General features: G+C 40.1%; 1 protein-coding gene across 5 annotated transcripts in view; it reads right to left on the bottom strand.

The window, feature by feature from the left end:
* Nucleotides 1-645: 645 nt before the first annotated feature.
* KCNJ16 (potassium inwardly rectifying channel subfamily J member 16) overlaps nucleotides 646-23,403 on the bottom strand; it is a 140,260-nt gene continuing 117,502 nt past the window's right edge. For 4 of the 5 annotated variants that reach the window (XM_009191106.4, XM_009191103.4, XM_009191105.4 and 1 more), the window contains exon 2: nucleotides 646-4,293. In XM_009191106.4, the coding sequence (XP_009189370.1) occupies nucleotides 2,944-4,200 (1,257 nt within the window). In that variant the 5' untranslated portion in view covers nucleotides 4,201-4,293 and the 3' untranslated portion in view covers nucleotides 646-2,943. Of the gene's footprint in view, nucleotides 4,294-4,812; nucleotides 4,902-23,403 lie in introns of those variants that run through there. The other variant, XM_003913352.4, reaches the window with a different exon arrangement.

The raw sequence follows: 23,403 nt of genomic DNA, 5'->3' as shown, positions 1-23,403 counted from the left end.
ATCGGGACTGGAAATACAGCTGTAATTTTTTTTTTTTTTTAACCTGAACACATTGTTTTCCAATAAGAATTTGATAGGGAAAAGAAGATGATTGGAGAGTCGATGAAATGGAAATTTAAAATATCCAGCTTACTATGTTATTGTGGGGATTAAATCTATGCGTAAATCACTTGATAATACTCACTAATCTGGTGGCACATGAAAATAATATTTTCTTCTCTCTCCCTAGTCTTACTCACTTCTCCAGGGCCCTGTTCAGAAACCAGAGCACACAGTGGAGCAATACCTTGATGCTACAATTTGTTTTTTATCTAATTAACCTCACTGAATAATTTCATTTTGGGGGAAAAAGTAGATGGCATAAGAAAAAATACTCACCCAACTTCTCATTATTGGTAGGGCATTTGAAACTAGAATTGCCATTTTACATAGAACCTGCTCGTGATACTTACAAAAACCACCAACTTTTACTTCAGATATACCTGTTCTACAAGCTTTTAAAAAAAAACCATAAAAATGCTTTACAATGCTGCCTATGTTCTATTTATACGAAGCAGCATTCTTATTTTTGGTGCACTGTACCCAATGCTGACTGCGTCAGCAAAGATACCTTATACCACTGAAAATATAGGTATATGTACACACTTTTTGCATTAAGATCTTTATTATTAAGTAACTCACTGGGGTTGTCAAGTATGTTATAAAATTACACAGATAATTAGAGATAAATATCACATAGAAATGCTGATTTTACATTCTCTTCTGAGTACAAGCATTTGATTATAGAGGCTCAGAGCACAACAAAATGTATTTCACGGGACATTGATGCCCCATTCTGATATTGACAAGGCAAACATTAGCAGTAGCGGACTCAACAAAGCAAAGCAAGGTGACATGAAACTCGATGTAGGTCAAAGGTAAAACAAGCTAAAAAATTTTTAAGTGTTTTTGTCTACTGTCATGGTGACTGTTTTCTACTTACAAGATTGCAGTACTCTAATTTAGCCAAGTAATTGCTGCTGTACAATCCAAATCTACGGTGTGCATAATTTTTTAAATGGAGTGTGCATTCCTCAAGCAGGACTAAAAATCATCTTACTTGGGTCTCTAATATTAAGCTTCAGAACAGTTTTGCAACTTTTGACCTGAACAAATCTCTTATCCATAAAACAACAGGAATAAAAGATTGCACATGTGAATTTAAAAAGCAACTTTATTACTCCCAGGCCAAAAAAAAAAAAAAAAAAAAAAAACCACGAGGGAAAAGGAAGGAGAAAGGGAAGGATGGGGGAGGAGGGAAGAAAGGAAAGAAAAACAAAAAAAAGAAAAAAAAAAACAGAAAAGAAACAGAAAGGCACTCTATCTACCTATACCTATATATTTTACTTTTATTTATAATCCTGGACTATGTAATTTGGTTCATTCACTTGTGTGTTTTAATTTAAATTGAGAGAGAAAGAAAGAAAGATTTTCCAGAAAAAGCAAAAACTGGGTGTGTGTGTCTGTGTGTGTGTATTTAAATGAAATAAATAATAAAAACTGTGCCACATACTTATTGCCAGTGCAGCAACAATGTAAAACCGACACAAAACACAAAGAATTCTGAATGTACCTAATATTTGTTTGATTTATAAAGTTTAAAGTGACTCTTTACTCATAGGCCAGTGGGTGTGGGCTTAAAGTAATCATGACTAACATCTTTGAACATGAAAGTGGAGTATACAACTTTATCTCATGTTATAAAATTTAAGAAATTTCATTGTACTCAGATTATCCACTTACTGTGCATTAAAATCACTTTCATTGAATTCTATCTCACAAAATCCTTCATTTAAATGGTTGTTCCAAGTTCAATAAAACAGTTTCCTGCAATCCACAACTTGAGTCATCTGTGTCTTGTACAGTAACCAAGATTAGAAGCATACATAACTGCTTCTGGGCACAAAGAAGTATCTCCCTCCCCACCCTCCCCCCAAAAAAGTTCTATCCTTTATGTAGCAGCCAAAGTTGCAATCTTTCGGCACTAGCAAGCTAGCAACAGTTTCTCTCCAAGGGTCTGAGAATGTTTCTCGCTGCTAACCATCCCCTCACCTCATCTATATGATCCTGTCCTTTGGTCACGTCCTGGAAGAAGGTGGGACATGAACATAGAACCTCCCCTTCTCAGAGAACCTAGCAAGGTTATGGTTGCCTTATTTCTGGTCTCCATTTGTTGGAGTCAACCAGAGACTTTAAGAGAGAAATGCTGCTCTAAATACTGTTAACTTTTCTTCTGCCTCATCGGTTAGAGAAAAAATCGCTTCTAGCTCTCATTGATCACTACCTGGGCAAGTGGCAGGGGAATTGGTGGCATGGACAATTTCTTACAGCCACTAGCTATGCTCGCTGAAACGAAGACCATCCAAGTGGCAAACCAAGTGACTTGAACTGGTGAGCTGATTTCACAGTTACATTTCTCAACATTACAGCTTACTGAATGCATCTTTTGCCTATCTTGGTTAGATATCATACTTTTTATAGCAAACCTTCATTGTATTATCAATGTTGACATATTTAAAAATGTATTATTTATGCTGTCTTACTTGTCTTTTCATTTTTATTTATTCTAGCCTCCTTCCTGCCTTCATATCCCCATATTTGAATACTACACCTCCAACTGAAGATACAAGTATATAAGATAATAAAAAAGATACATTTCAATCAATTAGGCTTCTTAATAGCATTCTTAACACAAAATTGGCTAACAAGAAAAATTTTAATAATCGAGAACTATGGAATTTTTAGATTATCTTTTACCAAGTTTAACTTACTCTACTTACCCAGCATCATCACAAAACATAGCTATAACACTTTCAAAAAGGCCATGTTTCCAACGACTTGCCTACGGTGATTGGCTGGAAGATAAAATGATTTAGTGGTAGCCCTCATAATCACAAGTTAGGACTACATTTGGGATTCCACAGAGATTCTGTTTAAAGTCAGGAGAGCTTTCTGATAAGGTGTTTCCCTATACTCATGTGCGGCAGAAGTGGTGGTTTCCTCAGGATTTTCACAGCTGCTGACAATGGCAATGGCACTAAATGACCTTCGTCTCGCCTTGGTGTCTGATGTGCAGGATCCTCGAACTGGCGGTGCCTTTTCTATGTGGAGCTGCTGGTCTTTCCAGTCCAATTGCTTGGCACTGCAAAAGGGGGCATATACTTCCACACTCCCTTCAAACTGTAAGCAGTTCACTTTGTAATACTTCCTCTTAACTTCCAAGACATCATTAAACCTATGGCCCCAGAGAATTTCTCGGGGAACATAGGAGCTTCTAGATTGGTGGGATGTTCCAGTGGAATCACCAGTATAGATAAATGTCACCAAAATCTCAAAGTTATCTTTGGCTACTGCTTTGCGGTCAAGGGCATACAGAGGGCTCTCGTGGTCAATTTCATGGACAATAGTTACCGGGGTGACCAGGATGATTTGGTCATTGACTAATTTGAGGTCTTTAAATGCCATTGTCATCCTCCCTTCACTGTCTTCTGTGTAGCGGAGAAGTTGGGCTCTAACTGTTCCTTCTACCACGTGGTTTGGCCGAAAATCACCAATGCGCCACATGAGGCAAAGCTTCCCATCCCTCATGCCTATAAGTGCAAAGTAGCTGAAACGAATGGTTTGGGCTCTCTTTCGAGCAGTTGCCATTTTGGCCAAGGCAGCTCCAATGATAAAGGTATTTATGATGCAACTTAAGATGGACTGGAGGATCACCATGAGCACGGCCACAGAGCATTCTTCAGTAACACAGCGATAACCATATCCTATGGTGGTTTGGGTCTCAAGGGAGAACAAAAAGGCCCCTGTGAAAGAATGGACGTTGTCAACACAAGGTGTGATGTCTGGATCATTTAATAGATCGCCATGATGAAGGGCTATGAGCCAAAAGACAGAGCCAAATATCAACCATGAGAGAATATAAGATAAAGAAAATATCACAAACATATGGCGCCACTTAGTGTCCACAAGAGTGGTGAAGATGTCAACCACATAGCTTCCCCATTCTCCAAAAATGTGCTTGAAGTAGACATTACAGCTGCCATCTTTGTGAAGCAATCGTCTTCTTGCTCTTCTCTTCTCAGCTATAATGTGCTCTGGTGGGTAGCCTGGGTATTTTGTGTCCACATTGACAATATGATAGCTGCTGCCGTAATAGCTCATTCTTTGCTGTGCCCTTAGGGATCCAGGTGAATTTTGTAGTAGTAAGAATTCTAGATGTGTTGCTATTTCTTGGTTTGGGTTTTCAGTTAGAACCTAAACAACAACAACAACAAAAACACACTTTTTAGCTTTTGATGTCCACCTTCATAGAAACTTGCCAAATTTGGAGCAGTGTCATACCATCTAAAATAGCTACTACTTCATCTGAACATCAGCGGCACAGTATTGATTACTCATTTCAGTTTAGAATTCAACCAGTCATTATAGAGGCAAAATATGCAATTAGAGAAAATAACATTTTTATATATGAATAAGGCTTGAGTAAACACTGTGATTATCCCAAATGATGCCTCACTAACTTTTCTGACCTGATATAAAAAAAAAAATCTGCTTTATTTTTGTGAACTCTTCTTGCATGAGGGTATTTAGAAAACAAAGTAATTGCTAATATGAAAAGGCAAAATACAATTCAGATATGTGTCTAGCAGTCATAAGCTTCCTAACTGTTTAAATCAGGCTTTTCCTTAAAAGAAGGATGCAATAAAGAGTTTCTACTTTCATATCATAATGTAACTTTCGTAATTGTTACTGTTGTAATAGGTAATCCCTCACCTTCAGCACCTGGCGCTTCCTCTCCCTTCCACGGAGGCTTCTCTTCCTTGTGTACTTCCCAGGACAAACAGAACTGACAGGGGCACTACTTCACATTAAACCCATTTCCCCCTAGCTCCAGCTTTAGTCTTGAAAGAAAAGAAAAAAAAAATGCATCTTTCTTAACCTCAGTGGAGCTAAAACTACTCCCAGGTAAGCTTTCAGAAAGGTGTAAAATTGCCTCTGCCTTTGTCTCATAACATCCACCCTTTTTTTTTTTTTTTTTTTTTTTGACACTGGCAGCTCTCCTCTTTCCTTCTGAATAGAGTCCCAAAAATGTGCCAAAGTTGCTAATCTCGTTTCTCTCTTAAAGGGAGCACACTACAACTGAACCCTTCTCTCTGGCTTGTCAGTGTTTTCCTGATACTTTCACAGACGTCCTTAGGCAAAATAATTTTTCTCCTTCCAAATTCAGTCTTGAAAAGATCAAGGCAGAACATGCAGCTCTCAACATTTTTAGCATCTATGGTATAATAGGTCAATGGATTTCCCAGCTCAAGTCAAAGTGAAATTTAAAACTGCAACATCAAAGTCATCTTGAGTTACTCCTACACAAAATAAACAAAAAAAAAGAAGTATTGTAGCCAATTTTAATAGCTTAGTAACTATTAGAATATGGGTTTTACACAGTCTACCTGTGCTAGGTGGGATGAAGGGAGTATAATGGGGGGACTTTAGGGAATCTTGCCTCTCTATTGCATAGAAAATGCAGTATGAATAAATACTATTCCTGACATAAAGACCCCTTGGAACGAACCAGGGAAATTCATCACTAAATATGTGTTCAGCACCTTCTCTGCTGCAAAAGGACAGAAAAAGTTAACTTCCCTCCAGTGAAAAAGAATCAATTTTCTTTTCCTCCAGGGATCAGGCCCACTTTACAATAAACTCTTTGTTTAATGCACCACTTAAAAGGATGGACTCCGCTTAAAGCCAGAAACTCCTGTAAGGCATGTATGGGTTTCTCTCTGTCCTCTACCTGCCTGTCGGCCACTTCACTCACCCATCATCCACGTCAGTTTTGATCTGTTACATCCTCTCCTTTCTCAGCACTTCAACCAGGTTCGGGGGGAACCAATTGTATAATTCCCGGATGTGACCTAGGACTGCGAAAATGCTTACTGGACAGTTCAATGTAAAATATTTCCAAAAATTTTGTCCACAATAATAACCATGCTTTGGAGGTTTCCATCTGTCTGACTTGTCATTGAACAATATTTTACAAACAGAAGAAGCTGATGTATGGTTCTCAGTGTCCACTCTCTCAACTGGTTATAGGAGGCATGAAAATGGGATGAAGTATAATCAAAGGCCCATATGATTTCAAATTAAAAAGCAGATACGGAGATAGAATTATTTTCTTGTTAAATGTGTCCAACCTAGTTCCTTCAAGCGAACTACACACATGGTGGGAGTCTGAGAGTTAGAAAACACCGTTTCATAAATCAAGAGCTACTGTGTGACTCTGCTTTTTTCTGCTGCCAAAAAAATAAATAAATAAATAAATATAAAAGGTTTTATTTGAAATGGCATTCAGTTGGCATCATTTTGAATTCCAGGGGTACCAGCAACTGTTATAAACAAGCCTCTTTCTTTTTTTTTTCTTTTTTTTTTTTTTTTGAGACGGAGTCTCGCTCTGCCGCGCAGGCTGGAGTGCAGTGGCCGGATCTCAGCTCACTGCAAGCTCCGCCTCCCGGGTTCACGCCATTCTCCTGCCTCAGCCTCCCGAGTAGCTGGGACTACAGGCGCCCGCCACCGCGCCCGGCTAGTTTTTTGTATATTTTAGTAGAGACGGGGTTTCACCGTGTTAGCCAGGATGGTCTCAATCTCTTGACCTCGTGATCCGCCCGTCTCGGCCTCCCAAAGTGCTGGGATTACAGGCTTGAGCCACCGCGCCCGGCCACAAGCCTCTTTCAAAACACCTTCCAAAGTTAATGAATTTTCAATTAATACAAGTTACAAGTGAACAAATTTGAGTGTGTGGAAAATGTACCCTTGAATAATGTAACAATTTGAGAGATACAAGTTACATCTGAAAATTTGACCCCAAACTCACCGTGTTTCCTGATGTGGTTTCATTATTGTGATCATTAACTTCAACTTAGCCAAAGACAAGCATTCAGCTTCTGTTTAGGTCTATAAACTTATCCTTTTCTTGAATCTCCAACTATATAAATAACGCATTTTAAAAAAGACAGTTGTCTTTAGGCCAAATGATCAATTGTAACCAAATAAATCATATATAATCTGAGCCATTTCTCAGCCTACCCAATGAGCAAAGAAGTCTATGGAGGCCTTTTTGTCACACTGACTAGACGAAATATTTATTAGTCTCCTATTTAGTATTTTGCGTTAATTTGAGCTTTTTTCCAACTGTTTACCATTAAATAATAGAGGCTAGCACCTGTTGATTGACTGGAATTTTATACTTAACATTTGTATTTCTTAGGATTAAAACTCAGCCTTGAAAGTGCTTCGATGCTTTCGTAATTTTCTTGTCGCCATCAATTCCACCATGGGAAAGCATTTGCAATGTTCCTACTTTTGTAATTTTTTTGCATGCTGCTCCCTAGACACCGATGGTGGCTATTGAAAGACTTTCCCCTGGGCCTGGAAGCTGCCAGGTGGGTGGTGAGTAACTCCTCCCTTCTCAGGCCCAGTCCCAAGGCTCAAGACCACTTGCACCAGCAGCCTGCGTCAGCAAGATAGCAGAAACAGGAAGAGAGGAGCCGGAAGACACGTACCTGCTGAAGACCCAGAGGCCGTCCTGGGACCGCATAGCAGTTACATCAGGCTAAGACACTTCCTGTTTACAGGAGACTATATAAACCCCTGCCCCTACTCATGTGGTGCTGACGCCATTTTAGGCCACAGCGCCTCTGCGCCCAGGCGCTCATTAAAACAGCGTGTGGCTCCGCCCGCCTTGTGGTGTTTGTTGGCGCGCTCTTGGGGTTCGAATTGATACAACAGCCTTGCAGCTATTTCATTGGTTTAAAGGTTTTTTTTTTTTTTTTTTAATTGCAAATGAAAATTACTGTCAACTATCATTACAAAACTGTAGAATGTAAAGTTCAAAAGAAAACGCTGAATCAGGTAAGGTCTATTCTGCCATATAATAATGACAAAGGTAGTAAAAGCAGCCATTTCTTTGCCTAGAAATGACTTACAGTTCTTTTATAGATGAGGCTAGAGAAGAGGCAGTGCCCTCAGGATGGTGAAGCGTTTCCTTAGAATGCCATCAACGTTTATTAAATGCGCACAGACACTGAGGAAAGCAGCGAGAGACTCCCTGATTTACTTCATCCCACGGGGAGGACTGAGAGAGGGGAAGGTAGAAGGGACAGTAACCCCAACCCTGATAACCACTTTTCTCAAATCTTACTCATTGTCTTAAGCTCACATACAGAAACATTTCTTAAGCTACTGTGACTAGCAGGATCTGCTTTCAGGCCTCAGCTTTCTAAATCTTTCTATGTATTTAAGGAGAAACTTTTAATAATTTAGCACATTTCAAATAAGCTATACACAGCAAGGAACATTCTCAGCATAACATGCACATCCTGCTTATTTGTCCCCGTTTCCAGTACACAAAAGTGTCTCAATTAGACTCATCAATTTTGAAACAATTCCTCTGCCATTATGCCACCTCCTCTCAAAGTCAGCAACTTACCAGGTAAACTCCTCTTGTAGATTGCTCTTCAAAGGTAAGCTCAAACCAAGGGTACCATACAGTGGTTAAGACACTGGTGATAAAACTGGATCTTTCCTGTAGCATCTACTTAACATAATATATTAATATGAATTGTGTGCTTTGTATGCTTTGAGATGCACCACAAAAAAGGTCTAAAATTTCTTCAAAAAATCCAGTTCTGAATGGCTGTGGTCTTTGAGGTAACAAGTGCCTTCTTTACCATGTAAAGGACCTGAGGTAGCTAACACATGAAGTCCTCAGTATTCAAGTTACTTTCCTGACAACTATAAGATGAGATAAGTTTTGGTGGAAATTTGAGAGCTGATGGGGTGGAGAGTAGAAGAGATGGCCTAATTCTGTATGCAGGTCATTGCCTTTGAAGACAGGCTTAGTTGGAGCTCTGAGGGAGGGGGAGGAGACAGGGGAGGATGGGATCCAGGGTAGGTGAAGAGTAGGCCAGTAGAGGAAGGTGCAGTTGGATGGTACATTTGGGTGCTGAGAAGCAAAGAGAGAGAGAGAGGTATTAAGAGTTAGGACAATGCCGGGCCAAATTAGGCTATGTGGCTATTTTGCTCAAAACCTGTTTTACAACTTTTTGCCTTTGCCCTAGAATTATGCAGGAGCCTGAGGCCTGGAATCCTCCTAAGACATTCAGACCCGCTTAAGTGGAGCTCTTCAGTTGGCCACTGAACTCTTGCTTTACCCAGAACCTACTAGATAACTGTCAATGTTTCTCCAAATGCTCCCTGACTCTCTAACTTAAGTTTCTCCTTTGGTGACAAGTCAGTGGCATTCTCAGGTTTCCTTCTCATCCCCAGAGCAAGTTGTCCTACACCTTTTCTTCCCTTTCTGTTCTCTTCTCCCTCTCAACTCTAACCTCTAACCCTAATCCACCATTTTGGTGAATGTGGATTTTACCCCTCTCCTGATATAACTCTACAGTTTCTCCTCCTGAATCAGTTTAAGAAAGCCTTGTGCCAGTTTGCTATAGAAAGGGGTTATAATATGTTATGAACAAACAACTAACTGAAAGCTGGAGCTGGGAAGAAATCCAGTGTGACAGCATCACTAGTAACATCTGGAGATCCTATTTCTAGCCCAGTTTTTCCTTAAGTTGTATCTACATCCTGATTATAAATCGTACCTCTCCCCAAATGTTGCTCTGTTTTATAAAGAAGTAGAAGAAATGTGGAATCTGGGATTACGTTTCTCCATGGTTCTGGATCTCAAGATTGCACGAAAACAATATAAATTGTAATTTTAAGTTACCTAGTTTAGAAATCAAATTCCCTTAATATTAGTTTGGTGCAAAACTTAAAACCACGATTTATTTTGCACCAATCTAATGAATAGTCTAAAATAAAATGGTTTTCGGTATTGCAGAGAGGGCCTGAATTAGGAGGCAGACCCCAGTTCCAGGTCTGCCCTCAACTTCCTGAGCATCTTACAGAAATAACTTCTCTGAGCCTCATGGTACTCATTCATGAAATAAGGTTATGATACCTATGTCACCACATTACTGTGAAGTTTGAATGAGATAATGAATGGGAAGCCACCTTTTAATGGGTCAGACGCACAGGAGTCATTCAATAATTATTGCTTGAATCTGAACCCCGTTGTCAAAGGCATTCAAACCAGGGGGACTCCATCTTGGAATAGGAGCTGGGTAAAATGAAGCTGAGACCTACTGTGTTGCATCCCCAGGAGGTTAGGCATTCTTAGTCAACAGGATATTTACAGTTAAAAGAATAAGGTAATCGTGTTTACTGAACAGACCTACGACCTAACAGACCCAGGAAATGTCCTGATGTCCTGATATCTTAAGAACAAAAGCATTCTTAAACTAAGAATCAGTTTCACTTTAAAGATAATAATATAGATTCTTGCAGAAGACTGTAGTTACACAAAAATTAACAATCCTTTGTCAAAAGCTCTTGTAGTAAATCACATCTCCCCCATGATTTTTTTCCTTTGTTATATATATAAAAGCATTGCACCCAAGGTGGGCATGTTCCTCCACCTGGTTTTTTGAATGCTCTGCTCTGTCTATACAGTACCTATTCTTTATTCTTTCATTCCTCTGTTTTCTATTTTTCTTTTCTTTGAGACGGAGTCTTGCTCTGTCTCCAGGCTGGAGTGCAGTGGCGTGATCTCGGCTCACTGCAACCTCCACCTCCCGGGTTCAAGTGATTCTCCTGCCTCAGCCTCCCGAGTAGCTGGGACTACAGGTGTGCACCACCACGCACAGCTAATTTTTTTTTGTATTTTTAGTACAGACGGGGTTTCACCATGTTGGCCAGGATGGTCTTGATCTCTTGACCTAGTGATCCACCCTCCTTGGCCTCCCAAAGTGCTGGGATTACAGGCGTGAGCCACGACACCCAGCCCATTCCTTTGTTTTCTTAATAACTTTTTTTCACTTTACTCTGTGGCCCCGAATTCTTTCTCACGCAAGATCCAAGAACCCTCACTTGGGGTCTGGATCAGGACCCTTTTCCAGTAACACCATGAGAGCTGAGTTTCATCCTCTGTAGAATATCAGAACACTTGCTTTCACTCTCTTAAAGGGTGCTCCACTGGCAGAACACTGGCAGAGAGCATGTGGTTCCCAGTATATATTTCTATCGAAGCTCAGAAATGGTATCACTGTTTCTTACCACAAAGCAACCTGGGCCACTTTTCTGTCCTTCCACTAGTTCGTCAAAGCCCCAGGGACAAGGAGACTTTTATTTCTTTCCTCTCTTTTTTTCTTTTTTGAGATGGAGTCTTGCTCTGTCGCCCAGGCACAGTGGTGCGATCTCGGCTCACTGCAAGCCCTGCCTCTGAGGTTCACGCCATTCTCCTGCCTCATCCTCCCAAGTAGCTGGAACTACAGGCACCTGCCACCACGCCCAGCTAATTTTTTTTTCTTTTTTAGTAGAGACGGGGTTTCACGATGTTAGCCATGATGGTCTCTATCTCCTGACCTCATGATCCGCCCTCCTTGGCCTCCCAGAGTGCTGGGATTACAGGCATGAGCCTCTGTGCCCGGCCTTTTTTTTGAAACAGGGTCTTGCTCTGTCACCCAAGTTGGAGTGCAGTGGTGTGATCAGAGCTCATTGCAGCCTCAATCTCATGGGCTCAAGCCATCTTCCCACCTCAGCCTCCCAAGTAAGTAGCTGGGACTGTAGATGTGTGCACTATGCCTGGCTAATTTTTAATTTATTTTTAGAGACAGGGTCCCGCTGTGTTGCCCAGGCTGGTCTTAAACTCCTGACCTCAAGCAGGCCTCCAGCCTCAGCCTCCCAAAGTGTTGGATTACAGATGTGAGCCACTGTGCCCAGCCAACTTTCCTTTCTTTTTACAACCATCAGTACATGGGAGATCCACTGCTCCTTGTCAACACACATATCTGAACAGACACACACACATACACAAACACACACCCATCTATCCAACTCAGTTTAAAAATTGTATTACTATTTACTCCTTTGCTCTGTATTACTTTAGGAACGAGCCTAAAGGAGACAGGACTGACAAGATCGGCAAAGTTGACAGGTTAAAGAAATCCACAAGGTGTTTATCATGCTTACTCTTTGTCTTAAATTGTGTGTACATGTTTTACTAAGGCAGTTCTGAAACTTTCTCTTATTCTTATCTTGAAAATCACCCTGCCCATCCCTGTCTTGGGTGGATGTTAGCCCAAGTGGCTTAGAATTTTTTACCTTGAGCTGGATCTGAGTTGGCAAGGAGGTCAGATAACATGGAATCTGACGTTCCTTTAAAAGACCACAGCTCAGTCTCTTTTCGTTGTATAAGGAAAGCACTTCCCCCAACAGCCTCTACATTCCCCGTGGGAGTATTTGCTACTAATTATTTTCATTCTTGTTTTCTTTTCATTCATTTTTAAAAAAAACTCGAGTTCCTACTATGTTCCATCCACTTTTAGGCACTGGAAAACAGAATTGCAGCATCTTGGAGTTTACATTGGAGAAGCGGGTATCAATAAACATGAAAGCAATACAAAGGAAAAATTTCTGATAGTTATGACTATCATGGAGGACACAAAAGAAAATGCTACTCTGGAGAAGGACCTGGAGCAAGGAGGGAGGTTATTATTGAACTGGGCCATTGGAGAAGGTTTCGTCCAGGGCCTGACATTCAAGTTCAGAGTGAGCTCTTCATTCCTAGCCTTAGGTTAAAATGCTCTCAACTCAGACCTTGCTCCCTATCTTGTTTTGTTTGTTTGAGGTACAGCCACTATCTGGTTGTTAAGGCTCTCACTATTTATAGGTATAATTTGGCTGCAGCCTCCCTCTTTCTAATCTAACTTTAAGACCTGGTTCTCATAAGAAGTTATCATTACAGGAACGCATCTGCATTTTATCATTGAATGCAGGCTTTCCAGATCTCTCACCTGGCTTCACCTGGTTTACATAACAGCCTTTCAACTCATTTATTGCCTCTTTCATCCAGAGTGATCATTTCTGAACCTGAAATGTAAGTATCTCTCCTCCTGCTACCATGGGTACAGTCCAAGCTCCAGAATGTGGTCTAACAGCAGAGTAGTCAAAGGGCAGGAATATGAAGATCAAAGACTTGGATTCTCATTTTTTTTTTTTTTTGCCACATCTTAGCTGCATGGAATCACCATCTGTAAGCCTCATTGTATTTATTTAAATCAAGTGGACAATAGTCGATTTATCTCAAAATTTTTTTTGAGGATTAAATGACATAAAATGAAAGCGCATAATAGCTAACACCTGGGAAGCTGTCTTTTATTTATAGTCATCCTTATCCCTTAACTTTAATAAATCTCTCTCCTGTGATAGCTTATCACACAGGCCTTATCTAGTCTGGGAGAGATGCATATCCAAGCTATAATCTGAAAGAGGAAGAGGAATTAACTCCATAAGAAGAGGAAGCAAAAATGTTTTCCAGGCAGAGAAAACAGTATCTGCAAAGGCTCCATGACTCAAAGGTACACAGAACATGCTTTCCAAAGACCTGAATGTGGGCATGGGTTGAAATGGGGGAGAATTGAGGCTAGAAAGAGAAATAGAGCCAGAGTATAAAATACCTCATAGGTAAAGATTTGGGTCTTTCTCCCAAGTACAGTGAAAGCTATCGAAGTATTTGAACCAAGGGCATTGCATGGTAACTTTTGCATTTGAAAAAAACCATGCTGGCTGTCCACTGGAAAATCAGTTGGGGAAATTTAAGAGCAGAAGGAGGGAGGTAAACCAGAAAGCTATTTCAACAATGAGGTAAGAGATGATCATGACTGAGATTAGGATGAGGCCAGGGAAGATATCAGAAGCCACCTCTCACACGGTGCTTTCTCACCCTTCATGTGCAGAAGGGCCACGTGACCTAGGAGTGGCCAAGCAGAACTTCACAAACTAGGCTGAATCTTGAGGAAATGACACAAGAGTTGCTGACTCCTATTATTTAAAGAATGGCAGGCAGTCAAGAGGCCAGTGGTGAAAGAGAGAGGCAAGTCACAGCTCCCTAAGAGGCAGTCTCTGAGACAAGATTTTTATTTTGCCTTGCCTCTTGTTTCTGCCCAAATCGGATTCTATCTTCTTATATTTGATGCTATAAGCTAAACTCTTCTCTTTTCAATAATATTTTCTTCTGCTGGTGTTAACCAAGGATAATTTTTGTTGCTTGAAAAATAACAACAACAAAAATCAGTTAAAATTTAACTACATGTACCTTTTGAAAAAGTATCCTGGCTGGGCGTGGTGGCTCACACCTGTCATCCCAGCACTTTGGGAGGCCAAGGTGGGTGGATCATCTGAGGTCAGGAGTATGAGACCAACCTGGCCAACATGGTGAAACCCTGTCTCTACTAAAAAAAATACAAAAATTAGCCAGACATGGTGGCGGATGCCTGTAGTCCCAGCTGCTTGGGAGGCTGAGGCAGGAGAATGGCGTGAGCCTGGGAGGCGGAGTTTGCAGTGAGACGAGATCATGCCACTGCACTCCAGCCTGGGCGACAGAGCGAGACCACCACAAAAAAAAAAAAAGTGTTCTATATGCAAGCATATGGTCTCATGACTCTCCCTTAAATCATCATGCCAACTACCAGCAAGCCCTTTAGTTCACTTCTAAGTAGATATTAAATCTACTGAATTCTCCTTGTCGAAACCACTATGTCTTCAGTGGGCTACGGCAACAGTTTCCTACGAGGTCTCCTATTTTTGCCCTTCCTACACGTCAATCTATTTTCTATTCTTTTCTTTTGAGACAGTCTGCCCAGGCTGGAGTGCAGTGGCATAATCTTGGCTCACTGCAACCTCTGCCTAACAGATTCAAGGAATTCTTACATCTCAGCCTCCTGAGTAGCTGGGACAACAGGCACGTTCCACCACACTCAGTTAATTTTTTTGTATTTTTTTTTTCAGTAGAGGCCTACCAAGCACAAACCATTTAGGTTTCACTGCAGCACAAACTGTCTTGAAACCGGCCCCAGTGATTCACTGGCCTCAGCCTCCCAAAATGCTGGGATTACAGGTGTGACCCATTACGCCCAGACCTCTTTTAAAACAAAGTCAAAACGTGTCACTCTTTGCTTAAAACTCTCCAGTTTCATTCCATTGCAATTAATTTGCATAATCTGTATGGTAAGCAGATTGATACATCTAAAATCTGGCCACCTCTTTAAAGTACTTCCTACTACTCTTCTCACCGTTCTGTGATAGGTAGAGATCTTCACTGTATCTTCTGCTTTCACTAACAAACACAGGGGTCAGAAAACTGCAGCCTGAGCGCCAAATCTGAGTATTGAGTTGTTTCTGTAAATGAAGTTTCATTGGAATACAGCCAGACCATTGTTTAAGGTCTCTGGCTACATATTGTTCCTGAAAATGTTCAGGAAATGCCACCCCAAAATATGCCACTTTGGTAGCTGATTACATTAAACTGGGGTTTCTGTGGGACAACAGATGCAGGCAGTCTTTCTCTGGGATCCCCTTATCTGCCTAGGGACAAATCCTCCAAAAAGAACTTCTCAATTGTCATTGATACCCCTGCCATTCCCCAGTTTTATCAACCAGAGATTAACTCATATCCAGAAGGTGTAACTGGAAGTTCATGCCACACCCAGACAAACTTTGTCACAGACTGTCACCTCTTCTTCTATGGACCCCATCATCTTTCCCCCAAATCATTTATACCCCCCCACTTGTCTGCATCCCCACTCTCTTCTCTCTTATAAAGAGGGTATAATAAGCTTTTAAGTCTAACTGGTTTCTTGAGTATTCACTTTTCTTTCCTAGAAAAGAAAATGCACTGGATAAATGCATATACACTTTCTCCTGTTAATCTATGATATAGTTTGGATATCTGTCCCTGCCCAAATCTCATGAATCTCATGTTGAATTGTAATCCCTAACACTGAAGGTGGGGATGCCATGGGGTGGGGTGGTTTGGATCATGCAGACAGATCTCTCTTGGCTTGGTGCTGTCTTCATGACAGTGAGTGAGTTCTTGCAAAGTCTGGTGATATAAAAGTGTGTGGCATCTCTCTTCTCTCCAGACACTTCTCTCTCTCTCACTTGCTTCTGCTTTCACCATGTGGAGTGCTTGCTCTCCCTTCACCTTCCTCCATGATTGTAAACTTTCTGAGGCAACCGCAGAAGCAGATGCGGGCACTGTGCTTACTGTCCAGTCTGCATAACTGTGAGCCAATTAAACCTCTTTTCTTTATAAATTACGCAGTCTCAGGTATTTATAGCAATGCAAGAACAGCCTAATATAGAAAATTGGTACTGAGAGTGGGGCATTGCTACAAAGACACCTGAAAATGTGAAAGCAGCTTTGAAACTGAGTGACAGGCAGAGGTTGCAAGAGTTTGGAGGACTCAGAAGGCGGAAAGATGAGGGAAAGTTTGGAATTGCTTAGTGTTACATGGTTGTGACTAAAATGCCAATGGTGATATGGAAAATGAAGTCCAGGCTGACAAGGTCTCAGATGGAAATGAGGAACTTACTGGGAACTGGAGCAAAGGTGACTCATGCATGTTATGCCTTAGCAAAGAACTTGGCTGCATTGTGCCTCTACCCTAGGGATCTGTGGAAGTGTGAACTTTATAGCGATAATTTAGGTATCTGGTAGAAGAACTTTCTAAGCAGTAAATTGTTCAAGATGCAGCATGGCTGCTTCTAACTGCCTATTTTCAGATGCAAGAGCAAAGAAATGACCTACATTTGGAACTTATATTTAAAAGGGAAGCAGAGTGTAAAAGTTTGGAAAATTTGCGGCCTGGCCACGTGGCAGAAAAGAAAAGACTTTTTGGAGAGACAAATTCAAGCAGGCTGTGGAGCAACCACTTGCTAGAGATATGTGCATAACTAAAAGGGAGCCAAGTGCTAATATCCAACGCAATGGGAAAAAGTCCTCAAAGGAATTTTAGAAATCTTCTAGAAAACCCCTCCCATCACAAGCCTAAAGGACTAGGAGAAAATAATGGTTTTGTGGGCTGGGCCTAGGGCCCTGCTGCTTTGTGCAGACTTGGAATACTGCTGCCTGCATCCAGGTCACTCCAGCTCCAGCCTTAGCTCAAAGGTCCCCAGATACAGCTTGCTTGAGTTGCTGCTTCAGAGAGTGCAAGTCGTAAGTCTTGGTGGCTTCTTTGTAGTGTTAAGCCTGCAGGTTCACAGAATGCAAGAGTTATGAGGCTTGGTAACCTCTCACTTGATTTCAGAGGATGTATGGGAAAGCTTGGGTGTCCAGACAGAAGCCTGCTGCAGGGGTGGAGCCTCCACAGAGAACCTGTACTAGGGAAGTGCAGAGGGGAAACATGGGTTGGAGCCCCCACACACAGTCCCCACTGCAGCACTGCCTAGTGGAGATGTGAGAAAGGGTCACCATCCTCCAGACACCGGAAGAGTAGATCCACCAGCAACCTCCACCTTGCGCATGGAAAAGCTACATGCATTCAACAACCTGTGACGGTAGTCTCAGGAACTAAACCCTGCAAAGCCACAGATGTGGAGCTGCCCAAGGCCTTGTGAATCTACCCCTTGCACCAGTGTGCTCTGGATGTGGGCCATGGAGTCAAAGGAGATTATTTTGGAGCATTAAGATTTTATGACTGCCCTGCTAAGTTTTAAATTTGTGTGGGGCCTGTAGAGCCTTTATTTTGACTAATTTATTCCTTTTGGAATGGGAATGTTTATCCAATGCCTGTTTGTACAAGGCCCCTATTATGTCTTGGAAGTAACTAACTTGTTTTTGATTTTACAGGGTCATAGGTGGAAGGGATTTGCCTCATCTCAAATAAGACTGTAAACTTTTGAGTTAATACTAGAATAAGTTAAGACTTTTGGGAATTTTGAGGAAGGAATGATTGTATTTTGCAATGGGAGAAGGAAATAAAATTTGGGGTGGGCTAGGACAGAGGTATATAGTTTGGGTATTTGTCCCCACCCAAATGTCATGTTGAAATGTAGGGGGGACCTAGTGGGAGGTGTTTTGATCATGGGGTAGAATCTCTCATGGTGTGGTGTCTTCACGATAGTGAGTTTTCATGAGATCTGGTCATTTAAAAGTCGTGGCACGTCCGTCCTCCACTCTATCTCTCACTTGCTCCTGCTTTCACCATGTGATATGCCTGCTCCCCCTTCACTTTCCATCATTTTGTAAGCTTCCTGAAGACCCCGCAGAAGCAGGTGCTGGCATTATGCTTCCTGTAGAACCTGCAGAACTGTGACCCAATTAAACTTCTTTTCCTTTTTTTCAGCATGCATTGGTTTATGTCTTTTTCTTTTTTTCTTTTTTAAAATTATACATTAAGTTCTGGGATACATGTACAGAAGAACATGGAGGTTTGTTACGTAGGTATATACGTGTCATGGTGGTTTGCTGCACCCATGAAACCGTTATCTACATTAGGTATTTCTCCTAGTGCTAAACCTCCTCTAGCCTAGCCCCCAACCCCCGACAGGCCCTGGTGTGTGATGTTCTCCTCCCTGTGTCCATGTGTTCTCATTGTTTTCTTTAAAACAGGTTTAAATTACCTAGGTTTTAAATTACCCAGTCTCAGATATTTATAGCAATGTATGAATGGACTGATACAATCTGCCTCTTGTCAGCTTATTTTGTAGACTCAAGTTCTGAACAGTCATAAGTTCTACTGAATTTACTGAACTTGAGCCTAGAGGGAAAGTCTTTCCTCTGCTACATCACACAAACTTACAAAGTTGAGTAGCTGCATCAGAGGCCATGTGGTCCACAAAGCCTAAAATATTTACTACCTTAAATATTTTCCTAGTTTATTTGAGTCTTTGCAGAAGAGTTTGCCATATCCTGCTCTAAAGCCCAAGGATGTTACTGCCACTGATTAACTTTTTCGTTGATTAGATTGTTCTGTAAAATAAGTTGTAAACTCCATGAGGGCCATGCTTGTCTATTTACCACTATATCCCTAACACCTAAAGCAATATGTGATGTATAGGCACTTACTAATTATATTTTGAAGAAATAAATGAATAAATAATTGAATAATACAAAGATGATATTTATCCTCAAGGAAATTTCACGCCTCATAAGGTAATTAGTACTCCTAACACTACAAAAACATCAGTGCTGACAGTTCTTCAAACACCAATTGTCAATTCCTCCCATTTATCCTACGTGTTCCCTGTTGCAGATACCAGCTCATAAACAGAAAACACAAAAGTTATACTATTTGTTTTCACTTATCATCTTCCTCAGGACCGATGATAGATCTCAGTAAGAAATTTTATATTATTATTATTTTTTCAACTTTTAGATTTGGGGGTACATGTGGAAGTTTGTTATTCAGGTATATTGCGTGATGCTGAGGTTTGGTATATGAATGATCCTTTCACCCAGGTACTGAGTATAGTGCCCAAGTTAGTTTTCCAAACCTTGAAGCCCTCCCCATTCTCCCCTCTAACAGTTCTCTGTGTCTGTTGTTGCCATGTTTATGTTCATGAGTATCCAATGTTTAGCTTCCACTAAGTGGAAGTGAGAACATGCAGTATTTGGTTTTCTGCTCCTGTGTTAATTCACTTAGGATAACGGCCTTCAACTGCATAAATGTTGCTGCAAAGGACATGATTTTGTTCTTTTTTATGACTGTGTAGTATTCCATAGCGTATATTGACCACATTTTCTTTATCCAGTCCACCATTGATGGGCCCTTAGGTTGATTCTATGTCTTTGCTATTGTGAATGGTGCCTTTATCAACATGAGTGCATGAAACTTTTGGTGAATGATTTGTTTTCTTTTGAATATATACCCAGTAATAGGATTGCTGGGTTCTGTTTTAGGTTACTTGAGAAATCTCCAAACTGCTTTCCACAGTGGCTGAACTAATTTACATTCCCACCAGCAGTGTGTAAGCATTCCCTTTTCTCCGCAGCCTCACTAACATCTGTTGTTTTTAAACTCATTAATAATGGCTGTTCTCACTGGTGTGAGATGGCATCTCATTGTGGTTTAGGTTTGCATTTCTCTGATGCTTAGTGATAGTGAGGATTTTTTCATGTTTGTTGACTGCTTGTATGTCTTCTTTTGAAAAGTGTCTGTTCATGTAAAAGCATTTAATTAAATTTGTTAAGTCTATAATTGAATTACTAGAAATGTGACTCCCCTAATATTAATGCATGTTGTCATATTGTCACTTTAAAGATGTATTCAAATGTATACTTTTAAACTATTTCTGGAGGTAAGCTAGCTATGTGTGACAGTAGTCTATGAATCTGGTACACCCTCCAATGCAGCAATTCCTTTCTCAGCATTTTTTTCTAAAGAAATTATTATGGATGAATACAAAGACATGACTACATTGGAGGGCTATTTGTAGTGACAAAATCTGGATGTGAATTAGCTGTTTTATAAATGAGAGGTTGATTTCATAGGTAACAGTACAATCATATGATTACTCTATAGATAGCCATTAAAAGTAATGGAGTAGAAGAATGACAGGAAAAAAATGTGGGCTTTTTAAATGAAAATAAAAACAGGGCTACAAAAATATCTCATACAATAAAGTTTTTAAGTTTAAATATATTTTAAAATGGAGAAAAAACAATGATATACAACAAAATGTTAATTTTGATGTGATTTTCTTTTTCTTCTTCTGTTCACATATTTATATTTTCTAAAATTTAACAGTAAACATACATGGATTTTGCTGAAAGAAAAACAGGTATTTTCAGTTCATACTTCAAAAAATATTAATTCTGAGGCTTTGTAAAGGGGAAACAAATCAATAGCAATCTAAAAGCATTTATTGACTGTTTTAAAGGCAGCTATAAATAGCCCAGCGAGGCAGACAGTCATACAGACATTTAAAGTCAGACATTGATGCTGTAATTTTTGCTGGAACAATTTACAGAAACAAATATAGTGACATTTAATTCATCTAAGTAAAACCAGATCTCATTTAAAACAAGGAGGTGGGGGGAAGAGGGAGTCAGATCACATTTGGCCACTGGAGACCAATTGGGGAAATCATGAAAACAGTGGATAACACATTGGGGATGAAGCAGAGTTAGCATTAAACGAGCATCAAATGCATTTCCCCTTTTTGGTGCCTCCTTTTGTCTCTTTCCCATTCCAAACCATATTAAACTGTTAATACCTTTATTTCTTGGCTTGTATAACAATGTCTGTTTTAAGAATCTTTCTTTTATCTTAGTATTTTCAATAACTTTGGAAAGAAAGTGTTAAAAATTGTGCTGTTTTGCAGCTTTCCTACTTTAAGATCTGTATTGCTAGATGTACAAAACTCAAGTAAATGGTCCTTCAAATGACTGAGTTCTGAGGAGGGCAATTATGTATTCATGATGCAGGTTTGCCTAAATAGCTGACCCTAGCTAGATATTCATAACCTCAAACTACATATTCATAACCTCCAACACCTCATGTAGATATCCCTACAAGCAGTATAGTATAGCGGTGTTTTTTAAAGCGTAGTCAACTATTTGCTTTCAAATTCTAGGGGAACATCTTAACACTTGTAGATTCTCGATTTTCACCCCAATCCTGATTTGGTTGGTCCTTTATTGATTCTTATGTGTTTTCGAGATTGAGACCTTAAGTTTCAAAAATTGAGACCTAGATTCCGATACATAAGAATTTGAGTTTAAATACCTGCTTGATTGCTAGTAAGAAGTAAGACTGGGCACTTTTGCACCAACTAATCAACCTCTTTGAGCCTCTGTTTGCCCATCTGAAAATGCAGATCAGTGGATTGCTATGAGGATGAAAAGAAGCTGTGCTTCCAAACCTCCTTTCATACTAGGTAGTATTGTTTAGTTTTCAATCACAGTGCGTGTAGCTATGACTACAGTCTTAGCCAAACCAAATAACGAATGGAAAGTGGAATTATCTTATGCAGATTAATATCATCGTTCAAGTGTAGATCCAAATGGGGAAGAGAGTTAACTGGCATTTTTCCACCACCATTAATTATAAGATTGGCAATTTCCCAGACTTGTTTCAGAATTCTGTTTAGCATCTAATTGCCTTGACCTTCAGGGAGACATGACAGAACTGCCCAGAAGAACTACAAGTATTGCTAAGAATAGAAGTCATTTTGTACTAGTTACCTGCGTTGTGTTTTTCGACAGAATGACAACACTCCCATGGTGTTTCTAAATGCCAGGTTACCTATGACTAATCTTGAATGGCTCCCATATAGTTTTGTATGGGAGCTGCTTTGGTTGAACCTAACTGTTCATTTCAACACAAATGTAATTTATGGAAGGCATATGTGTCATGACTTTTGACCTTCTCAAAATTTGGTATTTATGGTATGCCAACAGAAATCCAACTCCTATCTCTCTGTTGCTCTTTTCCCATTTGGGAGAACTGGCCTGCAGACTGTCCTCTTTGGCAATTTACAGGGAGTCTATTTATTAGTCTATTCAATCTGCTGGGAATCACTGAACTCACAGATGTGATTTACTCGTAGACCAGAAGCTCCCTGGATAGTGTCTACAATTTCTTTGACCTTTAAGTGATTGAGTTTCTGTTTTAAGCTGTTGCAATGAAAACTCAGGACATCTTTATTGGAAAGGAAAATAAAGTAAGTGTTATTGGCTGATGGCTCAATTCCCATTTTCCCTGTGGATATAGATAAATTAAGAAGGCCTTAATATACGAGACAAAAGATCTTCCTAGGAAGATCCAGATAGATAGTGTCTTGAGATAATACCTTAAGCTATATGTTGCTTGTCACATGAGATTAACTTTCTATTAGTGTGTGCCTTCTCAAGGCCTCTTAGCAGGGAAGCATTACCACTTACTACAGATAATAGAAGATTTAGAGAGCTGATAGCAGTTAGTGTATTTGATAGAATCTTGAATTTCCATGTATTTTTTTTTTAATACTTTCTCTTCCAATCACATTTTTTATTTCCATGATAGTGCTAGAGAAGAAGAATGAATCATCCTGTCCTGATTTGGACGGTTGGAATTTTATTATCTATGAATGCCTATACACACAGCAGCAACCCAAGTTAGTAATATTTTCCTTAAAAAGAGAAGAAAAGACAGCTCTTTGAGAATATAGTCTTCTATGGTGGAATAATATCAAAGTGAGAAAGATGCTGCTAGATCCAAAAGAAAGGTGACTAGCATTAAGACTTTTCCCAGCATTTAAGGAACAAAGATGCTTTCCTGGTATTTGACTTGGGTGGTTAATTCTTGATTTTCTAGGCAAATGAAGGAAGTTGGTGCCATAGATAAGCCATAAAAGGAAAGCAGTGATAAATCAATTTGCATTTGACTTGGAATAAATTATATGCTTTGAAAAGAATGCCCCATTAAAACTGAATTTTTGTTCCCTTGAAATCAAGCTATCAGATGAGAAAGATGTAACCAAGGAGAACATTCTGGG

The sequence above is a fragment of the Papio anubis genome, chromosome 17 (genome assembly GCF_008728515.1).
Source record: "Papio anubis isolate 15944 chromosome 17, Panubis1.0, whole genome shotgun sequence".
Classification (NCBI taxonomy): domain Eukaryota; kingdom Metazoa; phylum Chordata; class Mammalia; order Primates; family Cercopithecidae; genus Papio; species Papio anubis.
This window is presented reverse-complemented; position numbering and strand designations above follow the sequence as displayed.